We start from the raw sequence: 13,470 nt of genomic DNA on the forward strand, positions 1-13,470 counted from the left end.
GTTTTACATCCTGCAACATGGTGATCAAATTAAGATCCTACATCTGTAAGGCTGGTGGAACTGTTCATAGATGCTTCTAGGAAAAACCCTTCAAAGATAAAGGGTTATCTCAAAGATAAAGGGTTCAGGGTTTCCCAGACTCGGTCCTGGGGCCTCCCAGGGGTGCATGTTTTAGCTTTTGCCCTAGCACTACACCGCTGATTCAAATAATCAAAGCTCGATGATGAGCTGATTATTTGAATCAGCTGTCTAGTGTTCGGGCAAAAAACAAAACGTTCACCCCTGGGAGGCCCCAGGACTGAGTTTGGGAAATCCTGCTATGGAGATCAAACTGAAGAACCCTATATGGTTCTACTTAGCACCTTTTTTTCTAAGAGTGTAGGTATTAATACAACCTTATGGTAACACGTTACTTAAAAACCAACGGGTGTTTGCGCTTCATAAGCATATGACCCCTTTATAATGTGGTCCTGGCCTTTGGAAGAGCCTTCCGGAGGATCTGAGGACCTCAGAAACTGTAGACCTTTTTAGCCATACTGTCTATTTTATCTCATTCTATATATCTTATTTTCATTTATTTGAATGCATTAGTCTCATGTCCACTGTTATTGTTTTATTGTTATATTATTTTGTATTTTATTAGGGATCCCTGCAAAGGCAGCAGCTACTCTTCCTGGGGTCCAAACATCTCATTTGTCTCATTTAGAAAATGTAGGACTATTGCATTTTCACACCTTTTATTTTATTCTTTAAGCACTTTGAAATGCATCTCCTGTAAGAAATGTGCTCTATAAATAGTTTCATTTGAGTTTTATCATCTCAAATTGATCCTAATTAAATAGCAGCCATTTTGATCCCTTTTTGAATTAAAGCCGTAACTTGGTCCTTGTCACGCAACCCCATTTACACATTTTCAACTGTATTCAGGTTTTAACACCTATCGTCACGCACAGAAGAACAATGTCTGGATATTGAAATCATGTCATGTTTTAACTTACTTTCAACATTGTAATTATGTCAATATTTACAGGTCTGATAAAAAAATATATCAGGCTAATTAGCAGCTATGTGTAACAGCAAGATGTCCTATCATAAACTGACCATGAACTGTGTGAAAGGTGCTGTATAGATAAAGTACATTGCAGTACAATATCTCACATTAAAACATTTTTTATTTAGAATTCATCAAGCCACAGATTCCCACAATAAGTTTTGAAAGTACTATCCAGTAAAACTGGTACTGAATGCCTATAACATCAGATATCCCTGTAGGGTTCACTAGTGAGTTTTCCCCATCAAGGGTGTGTGTAATGAGTCCTATATTACATATTCACATAAGCAAATTGTGACAAATTAAAAACAAAAATGTGTTAAGCACAAATACATATAGATAGTTGAATATTATATTATATTACAATATTACACCAATCCTATTTGATCTCTGTCTAGAATATCTTCCCCCTAACTAGTTCCCTCTCAGTCTTACACCCAGTCTGTAGGGTTTGGGGGACAGGGTTACACCAAACACAGGGGTGTAGTCAGGTTCCCCTGCATCCTCAGGCCAGACAAACTTGAAGCGTCGCAGCAGAGTTACCATGATCAGGAAGAGCTCCATGCGAGCGAGTCCTTCTCCAAGACACATTCTGGGCCCTGCAACAACAACAAACTGTATGAGCCCTTTATGTATTATGATGTCAACAACAGCAGTGATGCACTTTGAGTTGCTCTATCCCTCACCTGCAGAGAACGGCATAAAGGCCTCAGGCTTCTTAAACTCGCCCTGCTCGTTCAGGAAGTTTAAGGGGTTGAACTCATGGGGGTACTTCCACTGACCCTCTTCAGACAGCACAGAGGTAAGGTTTGGAATGATCAAAGTTCCCTGCAAGTAAGAAACAGAGAAAGAGAGAGAGAGAGAGAGAGAGAGAGAGAGAGAGAGAGAGAGAGAGAGAGTGTCAGCTTCCTGCCTCCTGTTTGTCTCCGGGCCTCTAGAGGTCATCTGTGTTCCCCTCTGCCTTAGTTCTTCCTCGTGTGTCCTAATTAGCTTGATCCAGGTCACCTGTGCCTTGTTTCCCCTTGTGTATTTTAGCTGTGTGTTTTCCCCTTGTTTCTCACTTGGTTATTGAGTCCTGGCTATGTGTCTCCTGCTTTGTTCCACCGTGTCTTTCCAAGTAAGGTTTTCTAAGTTATCTTTAGTTTGTTTTTCTCCCCTCGTGGAGTTATTTTGTTTTGCCTCCTGTTTTGTTAACATACCTCTTTCTGAGAAGAACTTTTGTTGGACTATTTGTGAATGGCGAAGAACCTTTGTTTTTACATTAAATCTACTGGCCTGGAGTATTGCCTTGGGTGTTTCATTTGGGTCCTACTACACCTCCTCTGTGGCTAAGGGATATTACCCCCAGCTCTCCACATCTGAGACCGGAGTTCTAGCACGGCTTGTGACAGAATAACCAAGACTATCATGGACCCAGAAACACTCAGTTCCCAGGACCTGTTGGCGGTGATCACTCGACATGAGGCTTCTTTCCAGCGCCATGAAGCCGTTCTCAGCCGACAAGAGGAGCTGATGGCTAGACATTCTCAACTCCTGGCCGAAATGATGAGTTCCCTTCACCAGCTCTTTGAACGCCTCCTTGGTCCTCTCCCTTCCCCCAGGTCACCTCCCAGTGACGACAGGCCTTCTCGGTTGGCGGAGCCCCGACTACCACCTCCCAAGCCCTTTTCTGGGGATCCAAGCTCTTGCCAGGGTTTCCTCACCCAATGCTCCCTCACCTTCGAGCTCCAATCCTCAAGTTTTCCCACAGACCGTTCCAAGATTGCCTACATCATTACCCTTCTTTCAGACAAGGCGCTCGCCTGGGCCTCTGCGGTGTGGCAGTCCCAGGAGGCCTGTTGTGATTCCCACGCTGCATTTGTAGAAGAGTTCAAGCGGGTGTTCGATCATCCTGTCAGTGGGCGGGAGGCTTCCAAGCGCCTACTGTCTCTCCGTCAGGGCTCCCGAAGCACGGCAGATTTCGCCATTGATTTTCGGACCATAGCAGCAAGGAGCGGATGGAATGATGAAGCGCTGAGGGTCTGCTTTCAGGGAGGGTTATCTGAGCCCCTTCAAGATGAGTTAGCCACCCGAGAACCAGCTGGAGATCTCGAGTCCCTCATAGCCTTGGCCATCCGCCTGGACAATCGTCTAAGAGAGCGGAGAACGGCTCGCCGCCAGGTGTCTCAGTCCCAAGTTCCTCGGAGCAGCTCTGTTTCTCCTGTTTGGACTCCGTCATTCAGAGCTTCCCGGCTCCTGAACTGCTCCAGGATTCCCCGGAGAGCATGCAGTTAGGCCGTTCCAGGCTTTCTCCCAATGAAAGGGAACGTCGCATGAGGGAGCGTCGGTGCCTCTACTGCGGGGTTGCCGGCCACTTCCGATCCACTTGCCCCGAGCTTCGGGAAACGCCAGTCCCGCCCAGCTACAGGAGGGCTGTGATGGGGAGAATTAGAGCTCCTCCTACTAACGCTGTCCTGGCTATTCCAGCCACTCTGTCCTGGGAGGGCCACCAGCATCGGGTCCAGGCTATGATCGATTCCGGTGCCGCAGGTGATTTCCTGGATGTAACCTTGGCTAAGGAACTTAAGATCCCTACCCAACTACTTCCTCATCCCCAGGCAGTTACAGCCTTAGATGGCAGACCTCTGGAACCAGGAAAGGTTACAGAGGCGACTCAGTCCCTGCGACTTACCATCTCTCAACACCAGCAGGAGGAAACCTTCTATCTCATTGACTCTCCCGAGTATCCTATTATCCTGGGTCACCCTTGGCTATGCAGACATAATCCCCAGATCGACTGGCCTACTGGCACCATTCTAAGCTGGGGTCCCACTTGCCAACTCACCTGCATGCTTCAGAGTCCCTCAGCCCCTAGTACCCAGTTTCAAGAGTCTGTTGACGTCTCCCTAGTCCCCAGTGTTTACCATCGGTTCAAGGCTGTGTTCAGCAAGGCCCGGGCTACTTCCTTACCGCCTCATCGCACGTAAAATTGTGCCATTGATCTACTCCCTGGGTGCTGCCCTCCTAGAGGTCGGATCTTTTCCTTGTCCTCCCCCGAGCACGCAGCTATGGACACCTACATTAAGGAGTCCTTGGCAGCCGGCCTCATCCATGCCTCTACTTCCCGGCTGGGGGCGGGCTTCTTTTGTTGAAAAGAAGGACGGGGGTCTTAGGCCTTGTATTGATTACGGGGACTCAACAAGATCACGGTTCGGAATCGATATCCTCTTCCTCTCATGGCCACTGCTTTTGAGCTGCTTCAAGGGGCTTCCATTTTTTCTAAACTGGATCTCCGCAATGCTTACCATCTCGTGCGGATCCGGCAAGGTGACGAATGGAAGACGGCGTTCAACACGCCCACGGGCACTATGAATATCGGGTGATGCTGTTCGGGCTCACCAATGCCCCCCGCAGTATTCCAAGCCCTGATTAATGATGTTCTCCGGGATATGCTTAATCTGTTCGTCTTCGTGTACCTGGACGATATCCTCATCTTCTCGAGGTCACTGAAGGAGCATGAGGGGCATGTTAGCCGGGTTCTCCAGAGGCTCCTTGACAATCACCTCTATGTTAAACCTGAGAAGTGTGAATTTCATGTTTCTCAGACTCAGTTTCTCGGGTTTATTGTCACTCCCGGGCACCTAGAGATGGATCCCAAGAAGGTCGAAGCGGTCCGCAGCTGGCCCACACCTGCCACGGTCAAGGAGGTTCAACGGTTCATTGGCTTTTCTAACTTCTATCGGAAGTTCATCAAGAATTTCAGCTCAGTGGTAGCCCCCTTGACGACGCTTACCAAGGGAGGAGGGACCAAGGTTCACTGGGGTCCGGAAGCAGCAGGGGCCTTCGAGGATCTCAAGCGCCGCTTCACGTCTGCTCCGATTCTGGTGACTCCTGACCCAGAAAGACCTTTCGTGGTGGAGGTGGACGCCTCAGAGGTGGGGGTGGGAGCCGTCCTGTCACAGAGGGGTGAGGATGGGAGATTACACCCTTGTGCCTTCATGTCTCGCCGCCTGTCTGAGGCCGAGCGCAACTACCACGTGGGGGATCTAGAGTTGCTTGCAGTAAAACTGGCCTTGGAAGAGTGGCGCCATTGGCTTGAGGGGGCTCAGCACCCGTTCCAGGTTCTCACAGACCACAAGAACCTGGAATATCTCCAACAGGCTAAGCGGATGAACCCTCGGCAAGCACGATGGTCCCTTTTCTTTAATCGATTCCAGTTCCTCCTGTCTTACCGACCTGGCACCAAGAACGTCAAGCCGGATGCCCTGTCTCGAGCCTATTCTCCCGAGGTACAAGAGAAGCCCTTGGCATCGATTATTCCGAGGTCTAGGATCGTCGCACCTCTTCAGTGGGAACTAGAAAGAGGGGTACGAGAAGCCCTTGTCCATGAGCCCGATCCAGGCGGTGGTCCTGCCGGTCGCCTGTACGTTCCTCTCTCTGTTCGGGCCCGCGTCTTGCAGTGGGGTCATGAGTCGCCCTTGACATGCCATCCAGGCAGTGCTCGCGACACTGGAATTCCTCCGACGGCGGTTTTGGTGGCCGTCCATCAAGAAGGACGTGCAGGTCTATGTTGAGGCCTGCCCGGTGTGCAACCAGGGAAAGTCGACGCGCCAGCGACCCCAGGGACTGCTCCATCCCTTACCTATTCCTCGAAGGCCATGGTCACACCTTTCTCTGGACTTTGTTACGGGACTTCCTCCATCCCAGGGCAACACCGTCATCCTAGTGATCGTTGACCGGTTCTCTAAGGCTGCCCGGTTTATTCCCCTGCCCAAGCTGCCCTCGGCTAAGGAGACTGCTGAGCTCCTCATGAACCATGTCTTCCGGATATTTGGCATTCCCCTGGACGTGGTCTCTGACCGAGGTCCCCAATTCTCGTCCCGGTTTTGGGGGGCCTTCTGCAGGCTTATTGGGGCCACAGCCAGCCTATCGTCAGGGTTCCATCCAGAGTCTAATGGCCAAACGGAACGGATTAATCAGGATCTGGAGACCACCCTGCGGTGTATGGCGGCCAGTAATCCCACGTCTTGGGCCACCTATATCATTTGGGCTGAATATGCCCACAACACCCTCCAGTCTTCAGCCACCGGATTGTCCCCCTTCGAATGCCAGTTCGGTTACAACCCTCCATTATTTCCAGAGGAAGAGGCGCAAGTTGGTGTTCCCTCGGCCCAGCGCTTTGTCCAACGCTGTAGGCGGACCTGGAAGAAGGCCAGGTGTATCCTCCTTCGGACCTCCCAGAGATACCAAAGTCAGGCTAATCGACACCGCCGGACGGCCCCTAGTTTCCGAGCTGGTCAGAGAGTTTGGTTGGTCACTAAGAACCTGCCCCTCCGGGTCGAATCCAAGAAGCTTTCCCAGAGATACATCGGCCCTTTCCGCATTGCTAGAAAGGTTAACCCTGTTTCGTATCGTTTGGTTCTGCCTCGCTCCCTTAGAGTTAACCCCACTTTCCATGTTTCACTCCTTAAACCTGTCTTGTCTTCTCCTTTTGCCCCCCCACGCAGACCCCCGCCACCTCCCAGGATCATTGACGGCCAGCCAGCCTACACAGTCCGCCGGATACTGGACTCCCGGAGGGTCCAGAACTCTCTGCAGTATCTGGTGGACTGGGAGGGCTACGGGCCAGAGGAGCGCTCCTGGGTTCCAGCCAGGGGACATCCTGGACCCAGGTTTGATCCGAGATTTTCGCACCCTGGGGCCGGGGGTGTTCTGGAAGGAACGTCAGGAGTCGTTCCTAGAGGAGGGGGTCCTGTCAGCTTCCTGCCTCCTGTTTGTCTCCGGGCCTCTAGAGGTCATCTGTGTTCCCCTCTGCCTTAGTTCTTCCTCGTGTGTCCTAATTAGCTTGATCCAGGTCACCTGTGCCTTGTTTCCCCTTGTGTATTTTAGCTGTGTGTTTTCCCCTTGTTTCTCACTTGGTTATTGAGTCCTGGCTATGTGTCTCCTGCTTTGTTCCACCGTGTCTTTCCAAGTAAGGTTTTCTAAGTTATCTTTAGTTTGTTTTTCTCCCTCGTGGAGTTATTTTGTTTTGCCTCCTGTTTTGTTAACATACCTCTTTCTGAGAAGAACTTTTGTTGGACTATTTGTGAATGGCGAAGAACCTTTGTTTTTACATTAAATCTACTGGCCTGGAGTATTGCCTTGGGTGTTTCATTTGGGTCCTACTACACCTCCTCTGTGGCTAAGGGATATTACCCCCAGCTCTCCACATCAGAGAGAGAGAGAGAGAGAGAGAGAGAGAGAGAGAGAGAGAGAGAGAGAGAGAGAGAGAGAGAGAGAGAGAGAGAGAGAGAGAGAGAGAGAGAGAGAGAGAGAGAGAGAGAGAGAGAGAGAGAGAGAGAGAGAGAGAGAGAGAGAGAGAGAGAGAGAGAGAGAGAGAGAGAGAGAGAGAGAGAGAGAGAGAGAGAGAGAGAGAGAGAGAGAGAGAGAGAGAGAGAGAGAGAGAGAGAGAGAGAGAGATCAAAGTGGAGAAGAAATAAGGAACATTATGTTAGAGATTTTGAAATGAGAAGACAAGACATTTTAGATGTATTGCTGCTTCTCACCTTTGGGATACTGTAGCCCATCACCTCAGTGTGTCTGGTGGTGCTATGAAACACACTGAGGGGGACAGTACTGGCGATGCGCTGACTCTCGTGGGTAACTGCCTGAGTGTAAGGCATCCTGTGTCTGTCCTCAAAAGATGCGTGTTCTTTCCCCTCCAGAACTGTGTCAATTTCCTGCTGACACCTCTCTGAGAAGACCAAAGGGAAGGGATGTTGGCAAAAAAGGGCTGAAGTCAAAAGGGCTTATCAACATTGCCTGACACCTTTTTTCTTGAGGAATAATCTACAACTGCTACAACTGTAGTAGTAGAAAGATACTTTTTCAATGTCAGCATTAGAAAATAAAGCAAACAGACCCTGAATCTCTGGGTGGGTCATGAGGTATAGAAAAGCAGTGAGCAGTGTGTTGGAGGTGGTGTCTGTTCCAGCAAAGTGCAAGTCCAGGATGTACATTATGAGTTGGGCCTCTGAAAAAGAAGATCCATCATCTCCTCTCTAGTGGGGAGAGTACAGCAGTGTCAGACTAAAACTGTGATGATTTTGAAGGCACTGTACTAACTAGTCATAATGATAGATGATGTGGTCTAACCCTCTCATCTAAACACTTAAACTCCCATAAATAAAATGAACACACTTTTTCTAGTTCATCCAGGTAGCAGTCAATGAAGTCCCTTGGCTCCCCAGGAATCCTGGTTTCCTTATGCTGAGTGACTAGTCCAAGAGACATCTGTTTGCAACAAATTGCATTTTGAAAGGCCTTCTGGAATGGCAAGGGAAGGTGTCGGAGCATGGGCACTGTGTCATAAAGCTGTGGAGAAAGACCAAGTAATGAGTCAGAACTACTATTGAACCAACCATTCGTTATGCTTCCATTAACTTGTGCAATGATTTTTTTGTCGAGATTTGGAAAGTTCGCATAACAATAAATAGATGTGACAATTGCCTGCTAGGGTGCGTTTCCATTTAACTATCTTGTGTTGATGAAAACAGCTGGACGTAATGACGTCACACCAACACCAAAAAAATATATATACAGTGTCTAATAAAAATGTAGTGGTTGAAGTTTCCATTACCCATTTAGGCAAATTGCGCATTAATAACTTGCCAACAGCCTGTAAGACCTCCCACCTTTCTATTTCATGTCTCAGTTAGCCCACGAAAGCCAACATGGATAATAATTATCATGTGCCAACGTATCGCCATGGTCCGTGCCATGGTGAAACTTGCACTCCTGTAGATCTGAAATAATTGGATGGTGAATCTTGCCAGCTAACCAGAAAAGCAAGGCGAAGCAATTCAGGCATTTTTGAAAGTCAGGACAATTCTTGTCCTGCAAAGAAACATTATTTGTATATTTGAAAATTTTGATTTTGCAAGACGTAGGCATTTAGAATTAAATGTGAAGTGGAGCTTTAGTTTTATTATAAAAACACAATTTCCATCATCATTTGTCGCAATATATAAAGTTAGACAAAATAAAAATCCACCTGTCGAATGGTAAAAATGTTGTCGATCTTTAGAAAATGTCTCATATCTGCCGTTTCCATTACACGCCACAATGATTTTATGTGCCACATTGCTTTTTTAGAATAAATCTGGGTCAATGGAAACCTGCCTAATGATCTACCATCCATATCTGCTTTCAAACCAAAAGGTGTGATTTACAGGAAGCAATGTAATTAACATTGTTCTATGCTGTTTTATGTAAGTATACAGTTACCAAAAAGCTGTAATTATGTATAATACCATAGCCCAGGGTCCATTGGCGATCTTTGCGTTCTCAGTGTAGAGCTTCACGAAGGTCTTAAGAAACTCATCGTTATAGTCATAACGTGACCCAAAGAGGACAAGGCAGATGATATTGGATGCAGCATTGTGGAAGAGAACCTGAGGGTTCATGGATTTACCTGTGGAAAAATAACAATATTACTTTGATAAGAGATTTCTTTGTTCTCTTTAACGTTGAGCAAGAGGGTCATCTGTATAAGGACATCTGTTAAATGGCTATGTTACGTTCCTACAAAACAAAACACAATTTTCTATGTTCCACTTTCGTACCAACGCTTTTCGCCAAGGGTGCAATGATGTGTGATATCTCCCCCAGAATCCTCTCCTCCATGGACTGCTTCCCCAGACCAAAGTTTTTCAGGGTCATCAGGGCGAAGCGACGATGCTCTTTCCAGCTGGAGCCATAGTCCACAAGAATGACACCTGGGATAGTTTATTACAATTGGTCAGTATTTATTGACATATCCATCAAATGATAGTTATGTTCTTAAGTGGAAAAAACAGGAATATGAAGAAAAGGTTGTTTCAGAACAGAGCTCTTCACAGTAATAGATTGAAGTGTTTTCTTGTTGATATCAATAATGTCCTGTACTGTATATTTGGATACTATTACCTTTTCCTTCTGTGATGTGGTTGACCATAAGGTCTTGGGGTCTTCCTGCAAAATCTGCAGCCCTGGTAACCAGGGCCTCCTTCATAGCTTCAAGCCCATTGAGAATCACAGCTGGCCTTCCACCAATATAAAGACTGAAAACATTCCCATAGCGCTTTGCCAACTACGGAAATGAACATATTAAAGGATTGGCTCACTATTTTTAAACTAAATCTTTATTTTTATGTAAATGGCATGTTATAGAAGGGTCCAGACACTTTTTTAGTAATTTCATTTGGTTTTGAGAAACTATCCCCACCTGCAATAGACCTTCGTCATTGCTCGTTCTGCAGTATGGGAGCTATGGGAAAACATGAACTGTGAATTGCGTAATTCCGAACTTTATCCACAACGTTATATTCCATTTGTGAAAAAAAATTGTGAACCAACACTTTAAGTATATTAAAGGTGCATAGTGTTGCAGTTGCATAGTGCACCTTTAAAGGCTATTTTCCTAATGGAATTGTTGAATTGAGTAAAACTGATCCAATCAGCAATGTATGGCCTTGAGATTACAGGCAACATAAACTGCATACACAGCCCCACTTATTACGCAATTATAGACCTATGTGCAAAGGTTGCTTTGATAAAACTATTTGATAGATGTTATATTCATATTGCAAAAAGGAATTATGGATTTCATCTGAAACATCCAAGTAATGCTTATTGATTCTTCATGAGAGCTAAAATAGCATAATAGAGTTTTATACAAGGCTTACCTTCTCCAGGTCTTTCATAGGATTCCCCAAGCTCAGATGCAGCAGATTCCCAAATATTGGAATGGGTTGTGGACCAGGAGGAAAGTTTTGGGGTCTATTAAACTTCAGGAAGAAGAATAAGAGGAGACAGATACATATCCACAGCAGAACGAACGAGCCCAACATACTTGTTGTTCCGTTCCAACTACTGCAGTGACCGCACTTTGCTCTACTCTTCTCCAAAGCTATATAGACATGCGCGTACACGCATGCGCGTCGGCGTCCGAAGTATACACATGCATTTGCACCAAAAACAAGTTTTGTTGTATAGACTTCTCTATTTCTCACACAGTCATTGACACTAACTAGGTTTCCATCCAATTGTCGACAGATTTTCATGCACATTTTCCCACCAGTGGTGTTTCCACCCAATGGATTTGTTGCAGATAACAATCAGTGCGTGATGACGTGGTGCACACAACATTTACTTTTTTGCTTAAATTTTCATGTACCGAAAACAAATCTAAATTTCAATCTGTTTCCATCGCATTTTCAACTCTACCGATAGTTGTCACAAAAACTGTTGTGTTGAATAGCAAATGTGCCTACTCTGGTCTTGGCACCTGCGCTCTAGCCAACAGTTTGCAGATAGAGTGCAGGTAGGCTAGTCTACATGATGAGATTATTATGGATAAAAGCGAGAATCTTTTTATTTGTCAAACGGCAGTCAAGCATCAATCATCATGTCACCAGAATAAGACCATCGATATTTATTGGAAAAGGAGCATCAAGATCACCTTACACTTTCACCACTCTGTGAAGTTTATCATAATTTATTAACCTAATAAACCGCATTGTTTCCAGAGTCATAGTGGGAGGAGTCCAGGGGCGGTGTGTTCATTAGGGCGATATGGCCGACGCACTGCCAAACGGGAAAAGGAAGGGATTTTTTTTCTAATCAATTATATCACGGCAACAGTAGTTATCAGTGTTCTAATCTAGACGTCTGATCTGCCACTAAATGTCCAATCAGGCTAAAGTCGTGCTTCAAATGGCCCCGCCCCTTTTGGGGCGATTTCAGTCAGGTTGAAAATCGCCCCAGAAGTCTGTCATAGCCTCTCATGTAAAATCTTTTTTTTCAAATATCAGAGCTTTCAATACAATCTCTATGGGTTTCTGAGGGCTTGCACTTACGCGCTTTCGTCATACGTAACATAACCATGAACGTAACTAAGAAAAGAGCGGGTAGCAGCGTCAATCAATTCACGTACTACTATCAAAAGATGGCTAGCGTTCAGTGCAACACGATTGTCTCTTTGAAAGAAGTTCACATCAAAGACCATTCAAAACGAGCTACTGGAGTGTATGCTAGCGGTCATGAGGGAACATATTGTGGAGGAGGTGAAGTCGGCGAACTTCGTAGCTATCCAAGCTGACGAGACCACGGACGTTTCTACACAGACACAGCTGATGCTTGTGCTGAGGTACATAGATAGCAACCACAAAGTGCAGGAGCGCTTTTTGAGTTCCTTCCCATCTCGGAATCAACCTCAGTCTCAATCGCCAGTGTGCTTTTGGAGAGACTGAACGGTCTTTTTGCCGACGACGAGAAAGTCAAACTGTGGTGCACTGGCACTGTACCAGGTTCTCATGAGCTACAACCTCCAGGAGACGTTCTCTGAGACTGTGACTCTGTTGAACATCCTCATAACTACTCCCATGACAACAGCTGAAGCTGAGAGATGTTTCTCAACTTTGACACGAGTTAAGACATTCCTGCGAAATTCAATGGGCCAGGAACGTCTGAATGCACTGGCCATGCTTTCCATGGAGAGGGATCTAGTCCTCAGCATGCCTGATTTCAATGAGAAAGTCATTGACCGCTTTGCTGCATTGAAAGAGAGAAGAGAACAGTTTCAGTACAAGTAATGTAGCCTCTCTCTCTCTTTGTCCCTCCCTGTCTGTCTCTTTAACACACACACGCCCAAATCAGTTCACAGTTGATGTTGTTTAAAATAGTTATTTTTCATTTAAAAAAAAGTAAAAAAAATAAAATAATCTGTTCATGTTCATTTTTACAAATCTATACAATTGGCCAGAATATGGTTGTTCATATTTACAAATCTATACAATTGGCCAGAATATGGTTGTTCATTTTTACAAAGCCATACAGATAGCTGTGTTTACCTTTTCTAGAAATTATTTTCAAATTCTGTTTTCAGGCAAAATGTCTATCACTGTTCATTTTCACAAATCTATACAAGAGGGCAGAATATGGAAGTCTATAAAAAATTCTTATTACCAATAACTTGCATCAATGTTTTCAGTAGCCTCTATCAAAAGCTCCTGCTTGCTTGTTGTGAATTATGCTCAGGTGCACATATTTCCAATTCAACCATGAGGCAAAAAATGTGGTAAAAGCTCTTGTTGATCCTGCAATCTGAACAAATACCAAGATGCTGTATTTTCAGCTGATATTTCATTTGTTTATGGAAATGCATATTGTTTATGCAGTGTTGAGGAATGTGAAAGAACACCCTTGATTATTTTTACTGTGATAACTTATTTTGCTTTTGTAAGCCAACACTTTTGAGATCAGTCAATAAATGCTTCTGGCATTGACTTATATGCTGCCCCTGTCTTCATGTTGTTGCTGGACATATCTTTTTTTAAATGTGTGTAGGTCACCTAAATCATCAGAAAAATTGCCCCCCCTGAGAATTTTTTCAGGAGCCGCCACTGGGGAGGACCACACAC

At 45.6% G+C, this 13,470-nt stretch overlaps 1 protein-coding gene across 1 annotated transcript; it reads right to left on the minus strand.

Annotated features, from left to right (window-relative positions):
- Positions 1–1,154: 1,154 nt before the first annotated feature.
- LOC121576936 (cytochrome P450 2F2-like) lies at positions 1,155–10,942 on the minus strand. Its single transcript, XM_045223428.1, has 9 exons — positions 10,735–10,942; positions 9,977–10,139; positions 9,634–9,786; positions 9,322–9,482; positions 8,210–8,383; positions 7,932–8,070; positions 7,576–7,763; positions 1,738–1,879; positions 1,155–1,650 (listed from the first exon to the last, which is right to left on the minus strand). The coding sequence occupies exons 1-9, from the start codon at positions 10,897–10,899 to the stop codon at positions 1,466–1,468; spliced, it is 1,470 nt and encodes a 489-aa protein (XP_045079363.1). The 5' UTR covers positions 10,900–10,942; the 3' UTR covers positions 1,155–1,465.
- Positions 10,943–13,470: the final 2,528 nt, after the last annotated feature.

Source organism: Coregonus clupeaformis, chromosome 11 (assembly GCF_020615455.1).
Source record: "Coregonus clupeaformis isolate EN_2021a chromosome 11, ASM2061545v1, whole genome shotgun sequence".
Lineage (NCBI taxonomy): Eukaryota > Metazoa > Chordata > Actinopteri > Salmoniformes > Salmonidae > Coregonus > Coregonus clupeaformis.

What these genes read in the sequence shown, in the direction of transcription:
- LOC121576936 (XM_045223428.1), bottom strand. Translation starts at nt 10,899, where the DNA reads ATGTTGGGCTCGTTCGTTCTGCTGTGGATATGTATCTGTCTCCTCTTA. An exon ending in CCACATCACAGAAGGAAAAG is followed by an intron (nt 9,787 to 9,976) that starts GTAATAGTATCC and finishes AAACTATCCCAG; the next exon opens with GTGTCATTCTTGTGGACTAT. An exon ending in TGGGCTACAGTATCCCAAAG is followed by an intron (nt 1,880 to 7,575) that starts GTGAGAAGCAGC and finishes TCTTACTTGCAG; the next exon opens with GGAACTTTGATCATTCCAAA.